At 41.2% G+C, this 23,020-nt stretch overlaps 1 protein-coding gene across 1 annotated transcript in view; it reads right to left on the bottom strand.

The window, feature by feature from the left end:
• XYLB (xylulokinase) overlaps window positions 1–23,020 on the bottom strand; it is a gene marked incomplete at both ends in the record, with an annotated part of 81,325 nt that overhangs the window by 33,310 nt on the left and 24,995 nt on the right. Inside the window, one exon of the mRNA XM_084226402.1 lies at window positions 22,508–22,604. Within this exon, the coding sequence (XP_084082528.1) occupies window positions 22,508–22,604 (97 nt within the window). The remainder of the gene's footprint in view (window positions 1–22,507; window positions 22,605–23,020) is intronic.

The raw sequence follows: 23,020 nt of genomic DNA, 5'->3' as shown, positions 1-23,020 counted from the left end.
CAGTCTAAAAATAGTCAGTTCGTGCTCAGAACACCCTTGACAGATAGGAATTATCAGCATCCTGATTTCAAATGTGAGAAAAATAGAAGATACTCATCTAGATGAACTAGGACTGCAGGCCAAGTCTCCTGAGGGTCAAAGCAGCTCTGAAATCACCCCACGTTTTCACTGTGAGCTGCAGCCATGGCTCTGCTTGACAATCAATGAGACATAAAAATCCAGCCTCTACACGTCTTTCCATCCAAAAAAAGCAACATTATTTCAATTTCCAATAAGAAAGAAAATGGTTTATTGGATTGTCCTTCCAGTATCAAAAAAAAAAAAAATTTACTTTGCATACAGAAGTTTCAGCCCTGGAAAAGTCCACAGTGAAATAGATCCCTCTCTGGCAGACAGCACAGCCCAACAGAGCAACTCCTGACATGAAATGAACCCTGAGATAACACCTGACAAAAAAGGGACTTTAAAAAGAATGCAATTATCCCAATGGGAGTTGCTCCAGGGCACCTGTGTTAACCCCCTTGCCAAAAGTATTTTGAACTCTTCAATGGCTACAGATGATAAGAAAAGTTATGATGAGAGAAAGTCTGTGAGGCAACACCTGCAAAGTGAAATATTTTTAAGAAAAATGCTTCAGATACAGAGACGGAAGTAATTAAAAACCCAAAGAAAAACGTGTGCCGCTGTCTTTGTTTTCACCCAAGCTGAACTTCCCCTGGAATTGAATTGCTGGCTCACTGGGGCAGCTGGCTGACATCCTGAGCCACGAACAGGAAAAGCTTGTCTGGGAAACCAGCACAAAACTCAGGCTTGTTTGTTTGGAAAGGAGCCCACAAGTAAACACACACACAGAGACAGACAGACAGGGAATGGGACTGGGTGATGAAGGAGCAAAATCCTCTGTGATGATGTTGCCTCAGTCTGATTTGCTTTCAGGAATGGCAGGTCCATGAGGGAAATCCAGAGCAGAGAAAACTCTCAGTGGAAGAGACCAGGTTGGGAAACATTTATATAAATGGAAGGCACAGAAGTCCATAGGACCTCATGGAATGCAGCCCTGAATGCTGAGGCAGTGGGTTGACATAATTGTGAGACCACTCTCTTATCTTTGAAAGGTCATGGCAATTCAGGGAGGCTCCTCAGGACTGGAGGAAAGCAAATGTGGCTTCTGTCTTCAATAACAGCAAAGAGGAGGACACCAGGAATTACAGGTCAGTCAGTCTCACCTTGATCCTTGGGAAGATGGAGCAAAACCTCCTGGAAACCATTTCCAAGCATACAAAGGCTAGAAATGTGACTGGCATTAGTCAGCACAGCCTTCCAACATGAGATGTCTGGCTTGATGGATGAGGAGAAAGCTAGGGATGTTGTTTATCTCTATTTTAGTAAGCCTTTTGACCCTGTCTCCCTCAAGATCTTCCCTGACAACCTGATGAAGTGCAGGCTAGACACATGGGCAGTGAGGTGGACTGAAAATAAGTTAAACTGCTGGACTTAAAGGTTGTGAACAGTAACACAAAGTCCAGTTGGAGGTGACTCACTAGTGGTGTATCCCAAGGGTCAGCGCTGGTCTGACACTGTTCAATGTTAACAACCTTGGTGATGGGACAAAGTGGGTCCTCAGCAAGTTTGCAGATCACACAAAGCTGAGAGGAGTGCTGACACACAAGAGGGTCGTGCTGCCAGCAGCAGGACCTCAGCAGGCTGGAGGAACAGACCAGGAGCCTCATCCAGTTCAATAAATGGAAGTGAAAAGTCCTGCAACCAGAGAGGAAACACCCCGTGCAGCAACTGGCTGAAGATCAGCTGGGAAGCAGCTTAGCAGAAAAAGATCTGAGGATCCTGGAGTACAGCAAGGCAAAGAAGATCCAGCCCTGTGCCCCTGCAACATCCTGGGTGGCACTAGAAAGAACAACAGGATGAGGAGCTGCCCAGCACAGCACTGCTGGGTCCAGGCTGGGCAAGAGAGTGCAAGGACATGGCCACACTGGAGTGAGCCCAGTGGAGGAATGTGCAGATGATTCAGGGACTTGAACATCTGGCACTCGAGGAAAGGCTGAGAGGGACTGCCCAGCCTGGAGGAGAGAAAACCCACAGGGAGTCTTATCAATGAGCATAAATATTTGATGAGGGAGAGTAACACAAGAGATTCTTCTCTGTAGTGTCCAGTGATAGAACAAGAGGCAAAGGGCACAAGCTGAAATAGAAAAAAATCCTTTCAAACATAGACTTTTTAAAAAAAATTGTACAGTGATCAAATACTGCAGCAGGTTCCCCAGAGAGGCTCTGGAACCTCCGCCCTTTGAGATAAGGGTAGGTTTAAATTAACTATGAAGATAATTGCTTTACTGTGAGAGTGTTAAGACATCCTTTGGTTTCCCAGAAAACTTGTGAGTGCCCCATCCCTGGAAACATCCAAAGCCTGGTTGGCTGGGGCTTGGAGCAACCTGGGATAGTGGAAGGTGTCCCTGCCCATGGCAGGGAGGTGGAATGAAATGACCTTTAAGATCCCTTCCAACCCAAACCATTCTGTGATTCAAACCCAAACTGGACACAGTCCTGGGCCATCTCCTCCAACTGGCCCTGCTCTGACTAGGAGAGCTCCTGAGATCATTTCCATCCTTTTCCACACTGTGATTTCAATTACCCTTAGTATAACACTACATGTAACTGCAAACAGTGAAAAATATCCTGAAAGACTACTTTGCAAAATCAGTCTGGGTGAGATATTAATGTACAAAGATCCATTTTTCATCATCATGTGCTTCAGTCTGTACAGAAAAAAAATACTTAGCTGCACGTAAGGATCTACTTTGAAATATATAGAAACTAAATAGCTGGGGAGCAAGGAGTTAGAGCAAAACAGAAATGTGGTCATATGCCTCTAATTTAAAGTGCATCTTCAGTAGACTTAATAAAATCAGGACAGAATAAGTTCAAGATGACAAAATTACTTAAGAAAGCACCGTTATGAAGGTAATTTTTTTGACTAGTAAGTAATGACACTCTTGAAGACATCACAGCTATTTTGGAGAGCAAAAGTTTGTGAAAGTAGCTATTTCTGCTTTGAGGGAGGCTTTGACTCCAACCAAGCCAAGTGATTTCAGTGGGAATTGGGTGGGACCACAGCAACACAGTGTAACTTCGCAAGCAGTGATGATCTAGTCCTAAAGACTTCAACTAGAACCAAACACGTTTAGAGCTGAAGACCTTGAAGACAGCTAATTTAGGTTTGGAGATCATATGATTGAGATAATTTTCTATCCCCCATTGTAAGCAGGGAACTCTTCATTTTCAAGGTCCTCGTACATGTAATCAGAAAAACAAGTGGTACATCCCAGCATGCATAATACTATGGTTTTTAAGTGAGTAAAAGGACAGAATATGTATAAAGGACAAGACTAAATTAATTTTCAGAACCTCCTGACTTCCAAGTGCCTGGTATTTAACACTGTGATAACTCCAGGGGGGAGGGTGGTCTGTGACTTTCTAAGGAGGACACAAAAGGAAGCGCTTGGATGCGGCACGGAAACAGACAGACGGACACATTCACTTGACACGCTCCCCAGGAGCCCTGCAGGCTTCATCAGCTGTACTTGTAGGGCCTTTGAAGCGTGGCTGTTGCACAGCTTGTAAGTCCCTTCCTCTGGAGCTCAGGAGCTTGTGGTGTTATAAGCTACTTAAGCTCCTTAGTCCAGATCTAAGCAAACAGCTTGACGCACTTACAAGCCTCACTCCCTCTTATTCTGAAGATGTTAAGCTGCTTAGCTTACTGTCTTCAACTTTCAAATTCCTACAACCAAATCCTACCCATATACCATGAATCTCCCTTTTCTAGCCTGAGTCTCCCCTCTGCTGAGGATTCTGAATGTCTTTTGCCAAGTCACCAGTAGAACAAAATGTTCTTTTGTAGCTTAGTTCTTCCAAAGTCATAGCCAACACCTGAATGCCCATGGCTTTGGTAGCTACCACTCGGCATTTCCAGTATCCACAGATTACTGTGTATCAACCATATTCACCTGTTCTAACAAATCTTTTTCCACTAATAAAATCTGTCAAATATTTCAGTTAGTATTAAAAAAAAAACCTCCATTCTGGTGTAACCCTTTCCTCGTTTTTACTACAAAGTTTTGTTTCAGTAGGAGCTGCAGAAACTTTTGGAAGAAATTCTACTTTTATGCAAGAGATGTTTTTCATCCTAATCAAACTGGTACTAAACTACCAGCATTTACAATTAATAATCTTACAAGAGAATCCTTAAACTTAGAAGTACAGTATGGCTGGCACAAATGGACTTGACACAATTTCTAGGGCTGAAATCATTAAAACTTTGTATCTATAAATAAAAGATAGGGCAGACATTAATAAATCTTAACAAGTAACCACGAAGAGGACACAATTCCATTTTAATCATAGCATGAAAATAAGCTACCGAGCCAAGTGTGGAAGTGCTGTTATATTGACACTAGAAATGCAAAAAAATCAGATAGAAAGGCTAAAATGCCTAGTTTTCACTGAGGATATTGATAGAATCAACACACTGGTGAAAGGCAGGCAATCATTACATGCTGTAAAATAAAAGAACAAATTATATTGCAAAGATATAGGAAAACCACAGCAGTGAGTGTTGCCATACACTAATGAAAACCTGAAGCCAGAGCAGACAAAGCAGTTATTTGTACCAACTTGCAGCATAATCCATATGGTCTGAATATCACATCAATACCAGGACCATACAACAGCCCCCTCACCCAGGACAGTGGCAGTGATCAAAACACACACAAAGATCTCACAGACTGCCTGGACAGGAAATACAGGAACCATGACACACTACAGTTATCCCTATATTAGGATAAATTAAGAAACTAATAAATATTAGGCTAAGCATCCTGCTCACATCTGCTTTATGCTACAACTTCTCAAGAACCCTAGGGAAAAACTCAATGCAACTTTTCACTTCAGCACAAAATCCATGGGTTTAGGAGGTCAACAAGAGATATTTACAACAAATCATATGTTACCCAAGCAAAAGTTGTGTACAAATGGAGTGCCCAATTATTATAATGATACCTTTGGAAAATACAAAGGCTTTACACAAGCAAAAATTTCCAACAAGTATTTAGATGAGGTCCTTCACCAAAGTTTCTTGTAGAAAGAAGGCTGCCACAGGACAAGAATGGAAGTGGTCTCACAAATTAATGATCATTTTTTAAAAAGATATGACACAAAGGGTAGAAGTAAGTGATGAGTTTTCACAGCTGCTAGTGAAAGGTAACCTTAGGAAAAGCAGAGAATTGGACAACAAACCCAACACTGAAGAGACCTAAATTTGCACACCCAACAGGCTCTGAGTACTATCTTTGAGTAAAGCCTGGTAAAATTTAAAAATTTCATACAAATACCAGATCAATACTCAAAAAATGGGAAAAGTAAGTACATTAAAAACTCTTATAAAAGGAATAAAGCCAGAAACAGCAGGTTGCCACCACTTAAATAAAAGTTGAGTCTCTGAATAGTCAGTGCAGCACCACTCTTACAGAATGTAGGAGAAATAGAAACAAAATAGAGAGACACAACAAGGCTGATCAAAGGCAGGACAAACAAAAAATGTCGCTATGGAACACAAAAGAACACAGGTGCACACTGCTGCTCTCAAGGTGAAGAGCAAAAGGGAAGTTTATTTTCTGACTCCAACATTTATAGTTTTCCAAAAGTGACAGTGGGCTGGAGGGTGACAGTGCCGCCTCTCCAATGACACTGGACAAACCAACAGCCCATCAAATTTCTCCTCCTCCATAAAAGAATGCAAAACAATGAGTTATTTACAGAAAGTGTGTGAGAAAGTTTTCTACAAGAATGTCAACATCAGAAGGCTTAGAAAATCTTAAAAAATCAAGATGACAAAAAAATAAGGACATCTCACACAATGCACAGCTCAGGTGAAACTCTCGGTGCTGCAGGATACCATGGGTGCCAAAAACCTACATGCTTTTAAAGAAATCATGGGGAAAATTCATCAGCAAATGTTACATAAAAAAAACCCTGAGGTTTGGGAGGTTGCTAAGCTGCAGACCAGGAGGATGTTCAAGCCTTGCATGTGCGTTAGAGACTGGCCACTGTCAGAGGAAGACTTTGGCCTAGCTGTGCCTTCAGCCTGACTCAGGATAACCATTTTTACCTTCACAAACAGCAAAACTATTTCATCTCTGAGCACTCTTGAAAGAACCTCTCCTTAATTCTCTTTTGAACAAAAGCCTGCAAATCAGGTCCAGCCAGAGGTGATGCAAAAGACTTTTCAGCTGGGAAGACACAGCTTGCACAATTTTCCTTTCCTTGTCACAAAACACATGTAAGTATTTTACATTGGGTGTTTAAAAAATTCACTCTCAAACCAAAAAATGAGGCACCTTCAAATCTTGCAAAGAAATATTTGATTCTACCAGTCCCAAATGTCCAAGTGCAGCCATTTACCCCCCTCAATAATATTGTTTCAAAAGCTATAAAAAGACAAAAGTCTTACAACTGTAATTATATTTATCATAATTCTGGAGATTGCAACAATCTTGACCTTTTTACCCACATGCTAATGTGACTTCACATTAATCTTCTCTGTTTAGCAGGAGTTATCAAATGCCATATAGCATGTAAACTACATCTTGATTGCTGAGAAAACATGTCTTTGCCAAATATTATTTAGGCAGGCACTGAAGTTTCCTTGACTTGAGAGGTACTGAAGCACCTTCTTGCATCAGAAATATCTAATCCTGACAGCTCAGAGCCAACTGGAGCCAAAACCCTGAAATTCAACCCCAAAATTCAGTCCAAAATATCCCACCCAAAGGGTGGCTGGTCAAGATTCTGCTTTGCCTTCTTCCACTGCCATGAAGAGTAGAACACAATGCAGATAGAAGAGAAAGCGTTCTCTGTCTGTCAGAAATAATTAAACTTGTCACTGACTTTCTGTAGAACTCAAAAGCCATCTGGGAAAAGAGCAGTATGCCTCCACATCTTGTGAGTGACAAGGTCAGAGCACCCCTCACTTCCTTGGTTGCATCTCCATCACTGACTCTGTTCATCATGCTGTAAATTAATCCATAAAAATTTGGATGGAGTACCTACTGTAATTAACTCTATCTCTCCAAAGAAGGCAAAATGAGATGGGGTGGCAGCTGAGGGATCCAATTGGCTCATGGCTGCAGAGTGACAGAACTAGGTCAATATACCAACTTCATTCAGGAGGAGGACAACATAAAATTAGCCTTGCCACGTTCCATTTCCCAGACAAGATTTTAAGACCTTCAGTTAACAAGAACTCACTCATAAAATGTTTTATATTTATACTCCTCCCTGAGATCTTTTTTTTACGTGTCCCATTAGAAACTCTCCTCTATCAGTTTATGGACATTGTCTCACCTTTTTATGCTGTGTACCTCAGACAAGAGCACCTCAACAAGCTGCCATTAGGGCCCCCTAAAACCTCCTGTTCTTCAGGCTGAGCAAGCCCAGCTCCTCCAGCCTCTGCCCAGAGCAGATCCTCCAGCCACAAGGCATTTTGGTGGCTCTTGGTTCAATTTGTCAATAAATATCTTACATTAAGGGGCCCCAAACCAGGCACAGCACTCCAGATGTCATCTGCTGGGCTGCTGAATCAAGGACAATAATTCTTCTCCCTCAGCTGCCTGGCTGTGCTTCTGTTGGTACAGCCTGCACGTTCTCAGCCTTCCTTGCTGCAAGAACACACTGCTGGCTCGTTTTTAGCTAGACCTCCCACATCCTTCTCAGCTGAGCTTCCCCCCAGATCCTTATCAAGGCAGGGATGTGCCCCAGGTGCAAGACTTGACATTTTTCCTTGTTGAATTTGATGAGGCTCCCAATGGGCCATTCCTCTGTTTAACATGCAACTTACATGATTTATTCAAGTCACAAGCATGAGCTTATCATCACAGCAGAGGATAAGCCTGGAGATAGAGCTGAATGTGCAGGGCAGGATTAGGTGTACGCTGGGTGGAGAGGTGTGCTGCACAGTTCACCTCTCTGGCCTTTTCTCATTAGGTCACAAGACCTCTCTCAGTGTTTGTGCTCAGTGACTGACACACTGGGGGTCTCACTGCTGATGCTGCTCTGTTCTGAGAGACTCACACCCCTCTTTGAGGGATTTCTGCCAGGAATTGCTAAGCACACACTGGCTCACAAATGACACAACTCAGTTATCTTCGTGGCTTTCAGGAGGAGGTGAAAAATTCAAGTGAGGAACTTAGGAAACTGCTTCAGAACATGCCTAAACACAAGTAGCAACATTAGTATCAACAAGTCATTGAGATGACAGTGTCTGTATTTAAATCTAGGTTTACAATAAAAACAAAAAAATTGGTCAGACTAGAGGTAAAGTCCTTTTTTATAAAGATATGTCCATTTTCTTCTAAAGGTGCTTCCCTAAGTCACAGCTGCAATTGGAGCATAGGGAAGCTTCACTGCTATTGGCTCCACAGAACCTATTCTGCAACTAAAGAAGCAGCTGAATTTCCACCAACAACCCTGCAGAAAGTGTGCTCCCTTTTGGTTTTGTTTGCCTTCTAAATTTTCCACGAACTTTGAAAACATCTCAGGAGTGGCCATCTGAACTTGTAATGGCAAATGAAAGAATACAGGAGACCCACACAATTAAGTGTGAGGGAGAAGCTGTCACTACACTGACAAGTCAAGAAGTGCAGGTACTTGTATTTATGCAAACCCATGGATACTTCTGGGTACCAACCAAATGTGTCTCAAGGTAAAATAATTTCTGCTGCTAAGATCAGAATAGCAGGGAACACCAGTGTAATTTTAAAAACAGTTTCAGAATATTTAAAGACTGCCTTTCCACTAAAATACACATCCCCAAATAACTTCCAGGGACTGTTTACTAAAATTATTGGTAACATTCATACACCTGGGCATTTCCTTTGCATCATTGTCAAGACTAACACATCAGATAACTGCTGTGCTTGCAGCCTAGAAGCACTTGGGCATTTCATGCATGAACAGCACTAGGTCAGGAAGAGGTTAATGTGTGGAAACACAAAATGGATTTGGCAAGAAGGAAGAGGAGGAAACAGTGCACTTCAGCAGAAGAATATGACATTTCAGCACATGAGGATATTAAAACATCAGCTATTTTCTTTCTAGGCAACAAGGGATGTGCACCACTATATGCTCCATATCTTGGCAAACTGAGTGTTACAATTTTCAGAGAACATGGAAGGGAATGAGAGAATAATTTCTCAATACAGTGTGGGCTTTGGATGAGCTGGTATCCACTAAGGATCTGGAAATGTCCTTTTTATCTCTCAGTCACAAAACAACTTGAAACATTGCGGGGAGGAAACAGTTATTCCCTTCCTGTTCTGTAGCTGAACCTAAATCAAGACCTGAAGTGTCAATTTACCCTCTAGAATCTTTTGTTGCAGTTTAATTTACTTTTCCTCCAATGTAATCCTGGTGTCACCTTACTGTTTAATATTGAAAGCTATTGACAAAGGAAATGCTGATTCATGAAAGTGAGATTTTGCTCTAATGTATTCATGTGAAAACAAATGAGCCTCTACTGCTACATGGTTCTTCCTCTTGCTCACATTTCATTTCAGCCCTGATAGAATTTCAGATGGGGTGAGTGAATCCTTCACAAATGCTACAGCAAGTTTTTCTCAGCTGTGGGCCAACAAGCAGAGCAGAGCTCTGGGGGTCATGGAGTCTCTCTCCCTGGAGACATTCCAAACCCACCTGGGCACATTCCTGTGTCACCTGCTCCAGGTGACCCTGCCTTGGCAGGAGAGTCAGACTAGATGATCTCCAGAGGTCCCTTCCAACCCAAACAGTTCTGCAACTCTGTGAACAAATTTGATTTCAAAGAAAAGCCTCACATCCAGTGCAATAAGAATGCTCCTTGGAGTGTAAAAGGGCAAACTGAAGCAGGGCTGTCTCTGAACTTACAGACTCTGTTTATCTGGCTTCTTTCCTATTCACACAGCACGTTCTGCTTCATAGATAGATACATATTTGCTGAGGCTTAATCCTGATTAAGATTTATATTCTAATCCAGCACTACTTATCCTCACTATTCATAGCAGCTGCACTATTCATAACCCAGTGCTTTCATTGACACTGATTTGCAGGAGGAAGCAGCACAAGCTCCTGTTGTGCACCATGGTCAAACCTTAAAGGTCAACACCAACCAGGCTTCCTCTCTGCCAGTGCTTCCAGGGCTTCTCCACAACAGATTCCCATTTAACAGTATGTATTGAAAACAACCACTGCTTGCTCTGCCTGAGCTGAGATCCTCATTCTTTGCAGGCTGCTGGTGCCACAAGGTTCAATTCAATATGTTGCCATTGCAGCATGGTCCTAGAAGGCCAGATAATCATTCTGGAAGTCTCTTATCCTCTGAGAGCAGTGTGGAAAAAAAGTCCCCTAAGCCTGGGAGAAGTACCTAAAAACATCTATGTAAGAGCATATTCAAAAATCTTCAAGACTAATAGGCCAAGTAATGTCAGCCTCAAAACCACAAGACATCTCCTGCAAGGTGAGGATCTGTCTCCAACCCAGAAACTCCTCTCTACACACCACTACTGTGAGGAGACATTCTCCAGCTGCCACCACCCTCAGCAGCAATGCCAGCACAACATCCAGGAGGTTTTCCAGCCAGAATGGTCTCATTTCTTTTCCCAGCACAGATCAGGGATGACCATGGGAATTGAGTGGGATGAATAGGCCATACTGACAGATAAAAGCATTTCAGAGACTCATTCTGCAGCCACACTCCATGCATTTGTGCAATGAGGAGCATTGGAGGAAACCAAGAAAGGGAAGCGTTTTGCTAATTGTATGGTAGCAGTTATTGAGCATTCAAATGCACAAAACAAAACAACATGGCAAATATCCTTAGGGTCCCCATAATGATGCAGAAAACAGGGGGTTTTAATTCTTTCCAGTAATAAAACATTCTGGTGTCTTTCAGTGCCTTCACAGAACCCTTTGAATGGCTCTAGATGCAGGGTGATTCAGAATTCTGAGAAACTGAAACAAGAGGAGGAGGACAGAGACAGTATGGGAAAAGGATTGAGTTTCAATATTTGGAGTACAATGGACAAAAATTTCTCTGGTAACTGCAAAGAAGGCTCGCAAAACAGGCTCAGTGCTCAATGTCTTGTCCCACCCTGCCACACACTCCTGGTGTACACAGGAACATAAACAACTCAATTCCAGCACTGGAACCCCATCTCCCAAAGCCAACTAACCCTTGAACACATTAGCTATGCCCACCACATTAGGCTAAAACAGAGCAGCAACCTCCTCACAAGCCTCTATCTCATCAATTCCAGCAGTTATTCTGCCAAGAAAAGGTTAACCAGGGGCTGAAGCTGGATCAGCTGTACTCACATGGTTATGGAGCTACTTGTACTGCTTACACCTCATACACTGGGAGAAAGAAGAGATCTCTGCTCAGTGAAACCAGAGCCACTGCTGCAAACATCAGCTGTCACCACTGCTCTGCCAGCACCCTGCCTGACTGCATTCCCAAATGCCAGAGTGCTTTCCAGAAGGTTGAAAAACAGCGATGAGGTCTCGTGTTTTTTGTCTCTACACCCTGTTGCCAATGCAGGGCAGCCAGGGCAGAGGCAGCTCCTCCACTTGGGCTGGACACAAGCCTTGACACCACCACAATCAATTGAACTGAGGAGCACACTGAGCTGAAAGTATTTTTTATCACTAACTCTGACAAAGGTAAGAGCACTTCTGCATGGGGGCTCAACAGGACAGGCAAGTTCTTCCACAGTGTATAATAATGTGTATAAAAAATAATTCTTCTCTCAGCTCAAACAGGAGCTCTGGAGAGCACCTGAGAAGCCCCATCCCCTGATGCCAGAGCCAAGCAGCCCCAGGATGGATGCAGAGGCGCAGGACCAGCCTGGCACAGCTCAGGAATGTGGGTCCCACCCCATGTGCCCAGCTTGCCCAGTCATGCAGCCAGACCTACCCTTGGTTATGGTGTCCTCTCCCTGCATGGGACTGTCACAGGGAGGGTTGGCAGCTGGTGTGCTCCATCTCACCTTCCTGAAGGGCTTCTGAGGAAAACAGCAGCTTAAAAATGAAAAATGAGCTTTGACACGGGCGAGTACCTTGGCTGTGCACAAAGCAGGCAAGCCCAAAATGGCACGCACATTTTCCTCTTTCCTCCCTGGATTTGCACTGATTCCAGGCAGTGTTTTATAAATACAAAAATTATTAAAAAATATAAACCAAAGGATAAAGAACAACTTGGATCAATCCAGTTCTGATATGTGGAGGCATGCTTCATTTATTTTGGATGTTTTAATCATAGAGAGAGATATATCATGTGAAAGGAGCATTTTCCTCGCTAGCTACCAGTATTTAAAGTTAGCAAAACAGAAGCCACTGAACATTTATTCAGGTGAACTCATGTATGTAATGGAGTTGCCTTCAGCAACTCTCCCTCACTCCTGGGCCTCCTGTGACTCTGCTACCTACATTTATCTTCCTCTGATGATCACAGCTGGGCAGGATTTTCAAACTTCAAACCAGAAAGCCTTGAAGCCTGCATTATACACAGTGCTAACAGCCCAAACAAAGAGGCAAGAGCAGCAAGAGGTTTATTGTAATAGTGCTGTTTTCCAAGCTCTTATTGAACAAAGCATTTAATCTAATGTATTACACTTAATGAAGAGTCAGGAACTTGTACTGCAAATAACAGATCAGATATAATTGGAATTTGCTCCGCACCACTAGCCTACATATATCAATAAAAACAATAACCACATTGGATTTTGGGCTCACTTCATTTGCATTTCTTAATTTAGTGTTTAACTAATTTAACAATAGTAATGATTTAATTCAAATTACAATCTAAGGAAAATAATTTTAAAAAGCCATTAAAGATTTCATTAAGTTCCATCTAAATTAATATTAGCTTTCCTAATATTTTCAGTAAATGATTTTTTTTTTCTCTCACCACTGAAACAAACATGAAGTTTCCTTTGTGCAGTGAAGCTTTAGACAAACCTTGTTAGATTTATTGGTATTATTTCAAGCAATTAATTAATATACATTAGAGTTATTTAGAGGAAAGGCACAAAAAAAGGCAGGAAAATGGATGAAGCTGTTTTTAAAACACTGCATTCAACTTAGGTAATTGTTCTTTGAGCCTTTTATGTGAAGCTCTTAGGTACACTCCATCCCTTAGATCACTTTTTTCACAATTTTGTGGCATTGCTCCAAAGTATCAGATGCACATGATTATTAAAGGAGTTATTACTTGCAGTCTACTTATAAACAGAGTTCCACATTTTCCAATAGATATGCCAGCAATTTCTTATTCTAAAGTGTCATACTTAAAAAAAATGGTTTCAGAGGTTCACCTCCATTCCAGTGGGTACAAAGCCTTTGTGTTCACAAAATTAAGTACCCCATATGAGCTCTGTATCACTTTCTCTGCAGTAAAACTGTTCATTTGCAGGTAACCTTAAGTCATTTAACTAGAAGTGCTCTTAATTTGAAGAGATTAGTCAAGCAGCTCTTCACTTGTACATTTGTATTGCCATTATAATTAGAACTACTTCAAAATAACAAAAAGTTCATTTTTGACCAGAATAAACACAGGGGAAAAAAAAAAATCAAGAGCATCTTAAGTGAAGAGAATGGATGCTTTTGAAAATATCCTTCAGAACCCCTCAGGCTCTGTGACCAGTGACCACCTTCATTCCATGCTTCTCACAGGGCTGCTGCCACGCAGGATAAAATCTACATTTCTGTATGTTTTAAGCTTCCCACCAAGAAAATGGCTGTGTGCAGATAAATTCTGACATCTACCCTGCTCAGTAACAGATGCTGGCAATGGAGAGGGAAGGAGCTGAGTGACCACTCCTGGAATCACAAAGAAGGGATGCCCTGAAATGGAGTCCCAGGACATGGATTCCTCCAGGGTACAAAACTCCCTACCAACAAAGCCCATTGTTAAAATGCAACAAAAGTGATACTAAGCTGTTGAAAATCAGATAACAGAACACCCTGAGGGAAGCTGCTAAATGATGGAGTGCCTTGGCAAGATAGACAAACACACAAACTTTGGCTACCAACTTTAGAAACTGAACGTGTTCACGAGTCAGTTCATTTGTTAGTGACACTGCAAGAGTGGAAATGGAAAGATTTATATTTGAGAAAGATGCAGTTGATTTCTCTAACCAGGAGCTAATTGAACTTTCATCCACCAGAACTTCTGAAAATGTCTAATAAATATGCATTTCAGAAGAAATAGGTACAATCAGAGGTGAAGCATGAGGTGCTAAGCCACAGTTTAGGAACATTTCAGATAAATATTGACAAGTGAAATTATCTGCAGTAGAGGTATTCTCTAAAGAATTAATTCACTTTGAGACACTATGAAAAACAAAACCATTACAAACCTACTCTTTGCTTGTATGTATATTCATACTTCTATTTTTAATTTCAAATTTCCAGCTTTCAGAGATTTCTTGACATTTCTTATTAATCTTCAGATATTGTCAAATGGAACACAAATACTTTAAAACCAACAGAAGTGCTAGAGAAGTGGCCATATTTCAACTCACTTTCTACTTGTGTAGTAATTGATGTACAGTGCTCAGCAGGTACTCCTGAGTTTAGTTTTACTTTGTCTGATGCTGTACAATCACTCTAACTGCAGTCAGAAAAAGAATTTCAGATTCAAGCAAACTTTGTGTTCTTTTATCTATTTTTTGGATTTTCCAGCTAGGAAAGTTATAGCACTGACAAGCTGGAGGCCGCTGCAAGACACTGTCAAGTCCAGAATTTGAACATAAAAGAGAAAAGTTATATCACTGTCCAGAAGCTGGGATCAGGAATTTCATGTCATCAAGGGAATTAATTCTGTGGATGCTCTAATCTCACTCTTCCACACACCCAGTTTTGTTCCTTAGGATGGTCCTTCGCTGATCCCAAATTCCTGCCTCCAAGTGCAAAGGTAACACATTTCTGTTCTTACCTCAGAGAGACAACTGGAGAAGTACACACAGCACTTGAAGGTGATTTTTCATTAACTTTCCACCTTTTGCCACCTTTTACACTTGGACTAAACTGAGGTTGGGAAAACCTTGGGGCTGAGACCTGTCATTTTACATGCCCCACACATACCTGTGCTAGTGCATAAGTTAGACACACCACATACAGGTTAAATAACATCATAGTTTAAAAAATACCCTTCCTGTGTGTTCTTGAAAACCACAGGCCAGAAATAATTTTAAAAGTTGCCCAAATTAATTCCTTATGTCTGAAGAGAATTGAAGTTATGCAAGTCAAAAGCAAAATAACTCTGGTCCACAATTGTGTGAACTTTACTTGGGTCTTACTTAAACAAGAAATGTGGGAGGTGGTTGACTATTTTCTTCCTTGAGATTATCTGGGTAAGCACTGAGTAGCTGTCCTCTGGAAATCAAAATCTGGATGGAAACAAAGCTTTAGATATCCAAATTTTTTTTTTAAATTTAGGCAGTAATCTCTTTTTGAGTAAAGGAAAATTGCCTTGCCTAATTTCATGCAGTAATCACAGCTAAAAATCAGTGTATGTGCAGGCCAATAGAGGAGGCAGGGAAAGAATGGCTTGTCTAGCAGGAACCCCTGTAAACACTGAAAACCTCAAGTGTGGGTTGATGCAGCTGAAAGCATTGAGCCACTCATTGCTCAGGAGTGATGCATTACCTGAGATGTGTAAAAGAAGCTGAAAAACATTAAACCAGAAAAAAAAAAGGAAAAACAGCTGGAAGGACTAGGAAAGTCTTGGGAGAGCTGATTAGAGTTCACTAACAGGACTGCCACATTTGAGAAGCAAAAATGAAAATAGAGGAACACTCCAGGAGAAAGATTTGAAGTAATAAATATGTAGCATTTCACTAAGTGTCAACTAAGTTAAATGTAGTATTTTACAAGCAGAATGATTATGAAAACTGGACTTCATTTACAGTGATACCAGAAGCTGCTATGGGTATAAATGATTACTACACAGCAATGTTATATAGCTGTGAATCAGATGAACTTCTTTTTCTTACAGATTCCCATGTATCTGAGGTGGAATAGACAACTCTCATCCTTTAAACTCATTCTTCTGTAACATAAATCATCTCTTTAGACCAGTACACCTTATTTTAGGGAAAAAAAAAAAAATCTTGTTCTTAAAACTGCCAGTGCTAAAGAATTCACTAGCCCACTGTCAATTGCTGCAGTTTGATTTCAGTTTCTGTTAAAAATCTGCACCTTCCTTGTCATTTGAGGTTTGCCTGCTTTCAGCTTCCAGTTATTGAACCATAATGTTTCTGTCTGGAAGGCCCAAGAGTCCTATACTATCAAGTTTCCTTTCCCCAAGAAGGTAGTTATAGACTGCAGTCATGTCATTCCCTTGCTAATCTAATTGGATTTAAAACTGTAGATCAGTCTCAAAAAACAAGCAATAAAAGGAGATTTAGTAGATAACCCAGCTGATCTCCAGGTCCCCAGCTTGCAGAGATCCACAAAGCTCTAACAAACCCAGCAAACTGACAGCTTGACTATTTTTCTGAGCACTGCCTGAACAGTACATCCACTGACAGAGCCATAAACAATCTCTCCCAACATCAGGGCACAGGAATTGAACCATTTACATACTTGGTCTTTTGCTGACCAAACATTAAAAGCAATTGTTCAAAGAATGACAGCATTTTATCATTGTGTCAGAAAAGAAAGACAGATAGTACCCTTTCTAATCTTTTTTATTAACTCTTCAGATTTTCTGTCTTCATTGTGTTTCCTGTATATGTATGACAACAATAAAGCAAAATAAAAGCAAGACAATAGCCACTGCATGAAAAATTCTAGAGCACGTAAGCAGCTTCCTTATAGCACATGAGCTCATTTCCTTCAGAGACATTTTATCTAACCCTTTAAAAATTAGTTAAACTAATACTTTACTCTCCTGAGCCAAGTAATAATAAAAAGCCATTTTTTTGTGAAATACTTGGTCAGGGAATTGGTAATGAGCTAACCAACCTTTCCAGATCACTGGCTTAAAACCAAGCCTTGCTTGATCATGCCTTGAAGGCTCAGCTACGTGATAAAAGTCTGATGCTCTGTGAAGAATAAAAGTGGATAGAGTCAAGTTCTTGGCAAGCTATTGCCCATCTCAAACTGGCACTCTTATCAGGCAGAAGTTTCATCAGAAAATACAAATATCCTCTGCAGCAGAATGACTGGCTTATCAGGGAGGAAGATCCTGCCTCTGATGAATTTCAAAGTATTTTTGAGCCAACACTCCTCCCTCAAAAATATAAGTTTAGGATGTAATGGCAAGGCATTTCTGTTTGTACTGCATGCCCAGCAGCACACTCTGCCCCATCTCTGTTCCACGTGTTTCAATTTGGCTGTTACTGCTATTCACTATTGTTCCAAAAGGAAAACTTCAACCTGTCACTGTCCTCTAATAATTTTTAAACTGTTTTCACAAGCTTGCTGAAGCAAAAGGCCCCTAACAAAGGCAGCACCCTCGTGCTGCTGAAACACCATCAGCACTCTCAGCAGCAAACAGCAAGAGACAAGCACAAAGCCAACACAACATTTTAGTATTGATTTCTCTAAGAAATTTAAATCCCACAGGGCATAAACATCAATTTAATCTGTATGCAACTACAAAATGGCCTCACTCCCAGTGTTCCTTATTTCAGCCAAAACACTGCTACAACTGGAGTAAACACACACTCAGCAGTGCAGGCAAAGGCTGACAGAACCAGATTCCCCATGCTCCCAATAATTCAGGGAGTTTTGGAGAGCACAGTCACAAATGCCAGACAGTCAAGGAGAAAATCTGTCCCACAGCCAGACACAGAGGCATCCCTGAAGCATCCCAAGGCCAGTGACATCCTGCCTTGCTAAGAAGGAGAGCCACTGCATCCTCCAATCCAATATTTTGTTGTGGAGTAACAGCCTCAGGTCTCACCTTTGGGTTTCTGTGCCTCCACATGACAACAGGAACAACAAAACACAACTGCTCCACGTTGTGCTAAGTGATAGTTTGGAACAAGGGAAGTGGTGGAGTCACTGTCCCTGGAAGTGTCCAAAAAACACATAGGTATGGCATTTCATGAGATGTCTTAGTGGGCATGGTGGTGTTAGGTCAAATGGATGTGATGGTCTTGGAGGACTTTTCCAACCTTTGTGATTGATTCTATTTTCTGAGCATCCCTGACTTCATCAGACTGCCTTCCCTGCAGAAAAAAAACCACACATCACTGCTACCTCCAGCCTGCTGAGAAGAGAATCAGAAGAAAACACCACCTGAAGAAAAACAAAATTCATCACCTTGGAGTTTACCCTCATGTAATCTTACACTGAGTTCTTCAGAAATCTAAGTCCCCCCTCTAATACCTGAGAAATCAGGCCCAGCACACTCTGACATTCCTCTTTTTCTTCTTAGCACTGCAAGACTGCTATTTTTTTTCAAGAATGCACCCCATTGAAAAAGATCATTCTTACAGCAGTGCAAAGCCCCAGGCATGTCAGTGTCACCCAGCCAGCACTTAAACACCAATACAGCCTCTAGAATTCCAGGCACCAACATCACTTGTGAGTGATGGATTTATGTAAGAAACTATAAATTACACAACAACCACAGACACAGGGTTTTGTGGACAAAGCCTGCACTCATAAAATGTGGCACCTTCCACCACCTGCCCCTGCTGAGGACAGTCAGGTGGCAGAATCACATTCCTGAAGGTACAAAGGTGACAGAACAGCACCTTGGGCAATTGGAGTGTTATGGACTCGCTGATAGGCACAAAAACAAGACAGAAAGCCCTGTTCAAAGCCAACAGCCTCAACACAGACCCCACCCCAGATAATCAACCTTCCTACACGGCAGGATTTATTAATTGCTGCTGCAGTCCCACAAAAGCTGGCTTAACACTACTCTAGCACACACCTGATCCAACATGTGTGCTCAGATTACCATTGTCATGAAGGTTCCTACACTCTAGAGCAGAATTAAATTCAAATATCCACTGACTACATGTGTGATCAGCAAAGAGTCCCTACCTGTGGGCTGTTTTCCTTCAGCACATGGCATATTTACTTCACCTCTCAGGAAGGTGGGGGATGCATTTTGCTCCCAAAATTAATCATTTGTTTAGGTCTTCACCAGGACAGCCTCACTAGGTCCAAGCAAGGACCATGGCAGCATTATCCAGCCAGTGTCAATTTTAGGATGAACTTTGGGATTGCTTGGTCAGGAACAGAAGTAACTCTGAAGTGATCATCAGGATTATGGAAGCACACACTGGCAGATCAGTCTGTACCACTGACAGCTTTATAGCTGCTGTGACCACCTGTGCCACTGAGCTGCAGACATTGTCATTTCTCCACAAAAGTTACCATGGTTTTGACTTGAGAGAGCCCCCTAACCATGCAGCAAGAATGGATGCAAGTCCAGCCTCTGAACTGCAGTGGTGAGCTTGGCTTTCCAAGGCTGCAAGCAGTAAAAGGAAGTGAAAAAATAGAAGGTGTTTATGATACCTTCAAAATCCAGGAAAATGAAGGCAGAACAGCAAACCCTCACCTTATCTTCGTGAATCTCTGAATGGGAGGATGTAAACAACAGGGACAGACCAAACTTCACTTGTTTGTTTCTAGATTCAACACTCAGTCCACCCCCTTGAGCACATAAGCAAAACAGGATACAGGGTGTTACTGAATGATTTCCTCTGAAACCTGATTGAGAAAGATTAGAGCAATTAGAACAGAGTGACACACACTTTGAAAGCCCTTAAATCACAATTAATATAAGGTTTAACCTTTCTCCTAAGGATCATCTGGTGACTGTGTGCAATTTTCAGAACAAGGCTGACACGTCCCAGCCTCGGAGACAAAATTCATGAGACAGAATCCCCTGCCCTCTACTGGCACCAAAGCCACACTGAAACCTGAGCTCGTGTCAGAGGCAGCACAAACAGCACCTGAGAAGCTGCTTTAAGGGGCATTTTAAACTATTATTTGTCATTTATATCAGATTTATAATGTGCTGGACACATCCAACTGGGAACAAAAGCTCACGTATAAAAAGCTCTTTCAGCATCATTGCACTCCTCCCCACAGCACCAGCTAGACTGAGGATTCAAAACACTGCTCCTTGCAAGATAATATATTCATTAACTGGAAGCTAATTCTAAGGGATTATCTAATGTTTGTCATGTTCACAGTGCATAACCAAGAACTCTATATGGCAGGTTTTATTTGTTTTTACAAAATTCTCTCTCACATACGCTGCTCCTTTTCTGATTACAGCCATCCAAACTGCATTTGGCCCACGAACAGAGAGGCAGGTTCAGAGCTGCCAAAATCATTTTCCAGCACCTTGGTGCCAGAGCTAGGGAAATTCTTAGCCAGGTTTCTGACTGATATGCAGCACTGTGACAGCACCACACAAACCTCAGGGCACCCCAGCAAGGCATTTGTTGGGACTGACCACGTCACATACATTTTTCTCACACATTGATTTAATGGGTGTCACCATAGAACCTTCCAGAGCTTGTGAGCACTTCTTACTCTATTCTCCCATCAGTGCAAACAACAGCAACAACAACAACAAAAAAAAAGCTAAGATTTACCCTGCTGTGATTATATTTCTGAATGTAAATCAGCTTGATTCCTGGAAATATCAAAGTAAATCCCCCATGTAGGCAAGGCCTAAAAGGAATTGAATAAACACAAGGGTCCCGACTGCATTTTTAATCCAAAAAATAAATAAGCTTTTAAATCACATTAAAAGGAAAGAAAAAAAAAAAAAAGGCAGCTTGAAAAACAGCAGCTATTAAACAAGAGAAAGACTGGCAATGCTGGAGTAATTCCCACAATGCTCATCCTTACCCTGAAACACATTGAGAACACACCCTGTTTTCAGAGCTGTCACACAACAAATGCAGATGTGAGCCTGCCATCACTACACAAACAACAGAGTATGACATTTAAATAATAGCACTAAGGAGAAGTGGGAGATGCACACAGCCTACACTATGTACAGCAGCTCTTTTTTAAAGCAACTCATCTGTTGAGTTACCAAATAGCTAAAAGGCCCTAGGGATGCAACAAAAAAAGTATCTAATATTCCAAAGAATCCATAGGAATATAATCCAATCACACCTGTCTCCTTTTCATTGTAGGCATCGACAGCATTTTAAAAAATACTAATGAAGAATTCTTAAAGCTTATTAAGCCACATCCTAAAACTATTTGGATTTTTGGCTATCCTACTCAGCCTAAATGTATTTACAGATAAATTATCCCCATTTATTCCTGTGTCAGGGTTGTCTGATATGTCAAATAATTCTTCTCACACTCTGGTGCTTGTCTAACCCCTGACAGCCATGAGCTTTCTGGGCTATATAAGCCAAGATTTTGATGCAGCAGAATCTAAGAATGAAGGATAAACAGATATTTTAAACACAGCCTATTTGAAACTCTGCCTGTCTCCATAAATAAACCCCACAAATAAATACAGTTTCAACTATATAAGAAAATATACAACACAAAAACCTTTACAGCATAAATTTATGAGGTGGTGTTGTCAAGCCTTGTGATTTGTTCCAGTATCTCTGCATTTTTTCAACTTTCAGCTCCTGGAGTTCTCTCTTAAAAATAAACAATAAAAATATTCTGTCCTTCATGATTATTGATAAAAGCCTGGGGGTAGGAGTCAAGCAATGACTAGTGAAGAAGGAGGTCAGGATGTAAATAAAAATACTATGATTTTTTAAAATTAAATATTTATTTTAAATCCTCCAGATGTGTTAATGCAGCATGTTTAAGACAACACTGGCTGATACACTGTCAGAAAACATCAATAAAAATCTTACAGGCTTGCCTGTATTATTTTTGTAGAATTTACACCTAGTAATGATCTGAACCCACTTCCCTAGGTAAAATACTGGCTGACTTTGCTGCTCCAATGTGCTAAAAACTATTCATATCATAAATTCTAGGAGGCTGGATCTCTGGCTTTCTAAATCACAAGACAGGGAAAGGGCTCCTGCCTTATTAAGAGAAAACTGAGGTAAAGAGGTGTGTGACCAGCTTATGGCAGATCCAAGAACTGAAAACAGATTTCAGATTTTCTGAGTTACAGTCTTGTGCTTCAGGCAAAAGGCTGGGCTTCTTTTCACTTTACAAGCTATCAAAGGCCAAACTCCTATTGAAAAATGGACAATGCAGCTCAGAAAAAATGAGACAGCAAGAATACTTGAAAAAGTCTTCTTAAGGGTAAACCTCCTTGGTCTTTCTAATGTTAACACCTGCAAAAGCTTGCACCCAACACACCAATAATTTTTCTGAGACCAAATTCAGAATTCATACCAGTTTCTGTATCCATCAGGCAGGACAGGGATGACAGCACTGACATTACTGCCCTTGGCCTCCAGTGCCATTAGTTAGTTCTCATCATACTTACAGACTTTATATCCCAGCTTTTCAGCATGAATCCTCTTGGCCATGAACTGCCCTTCAATCAGCGCTCGTATTTCTACTTCCTTTGGAAACCTTGGAACCTGGAGCAAAGAGGGAATGAATTACCAACTCCTTTCCCAGCACACACTGCCAAGCTGCAGAGGGGTTAAAAACACAAGACAGGTTTATAGTTGATTATCTTTGCCTTCATCCTGCTCTCATCTAGGCCCACTTCTGCACTCATACACACAAGATGGACCTAAAGACTCATGACAGAGAACACAAGCCATATCCTTAATGCTGTTGGCAAATACATCAAACTTGAAGTTGATGCAAAATGGGAAAAAGTTTAGGGCAAGTTGTAAACTCTTCCCTAAGCATTTCCCATCACCAAGAGCTGCTTAGGAATCAATATCTCCAAAATATAAATTAAAACAATTTTATATTATATAAAATTCAGATGAATTAAGCAACGTCACAGAAGTCTAAATCTATTTCTGTCTGCACAAAAGTGAAA

Source organism: Fringilla coelebs (assembly GCF_963513975.1).
Source record: "Fringilla coelebs genome assembly, chromosome: 1".
In the NCBI taxonomy this organism is placed as follows: domain Eukaryota; kingdom Metazoa; phylum Chordata; class Aves; order Passeriformes; family Fringillidae; genus Fringilla; species Fringilla coelebs.
This window is presented reverse-complemented; position numbering and strand designations above follow the sequence as displayed.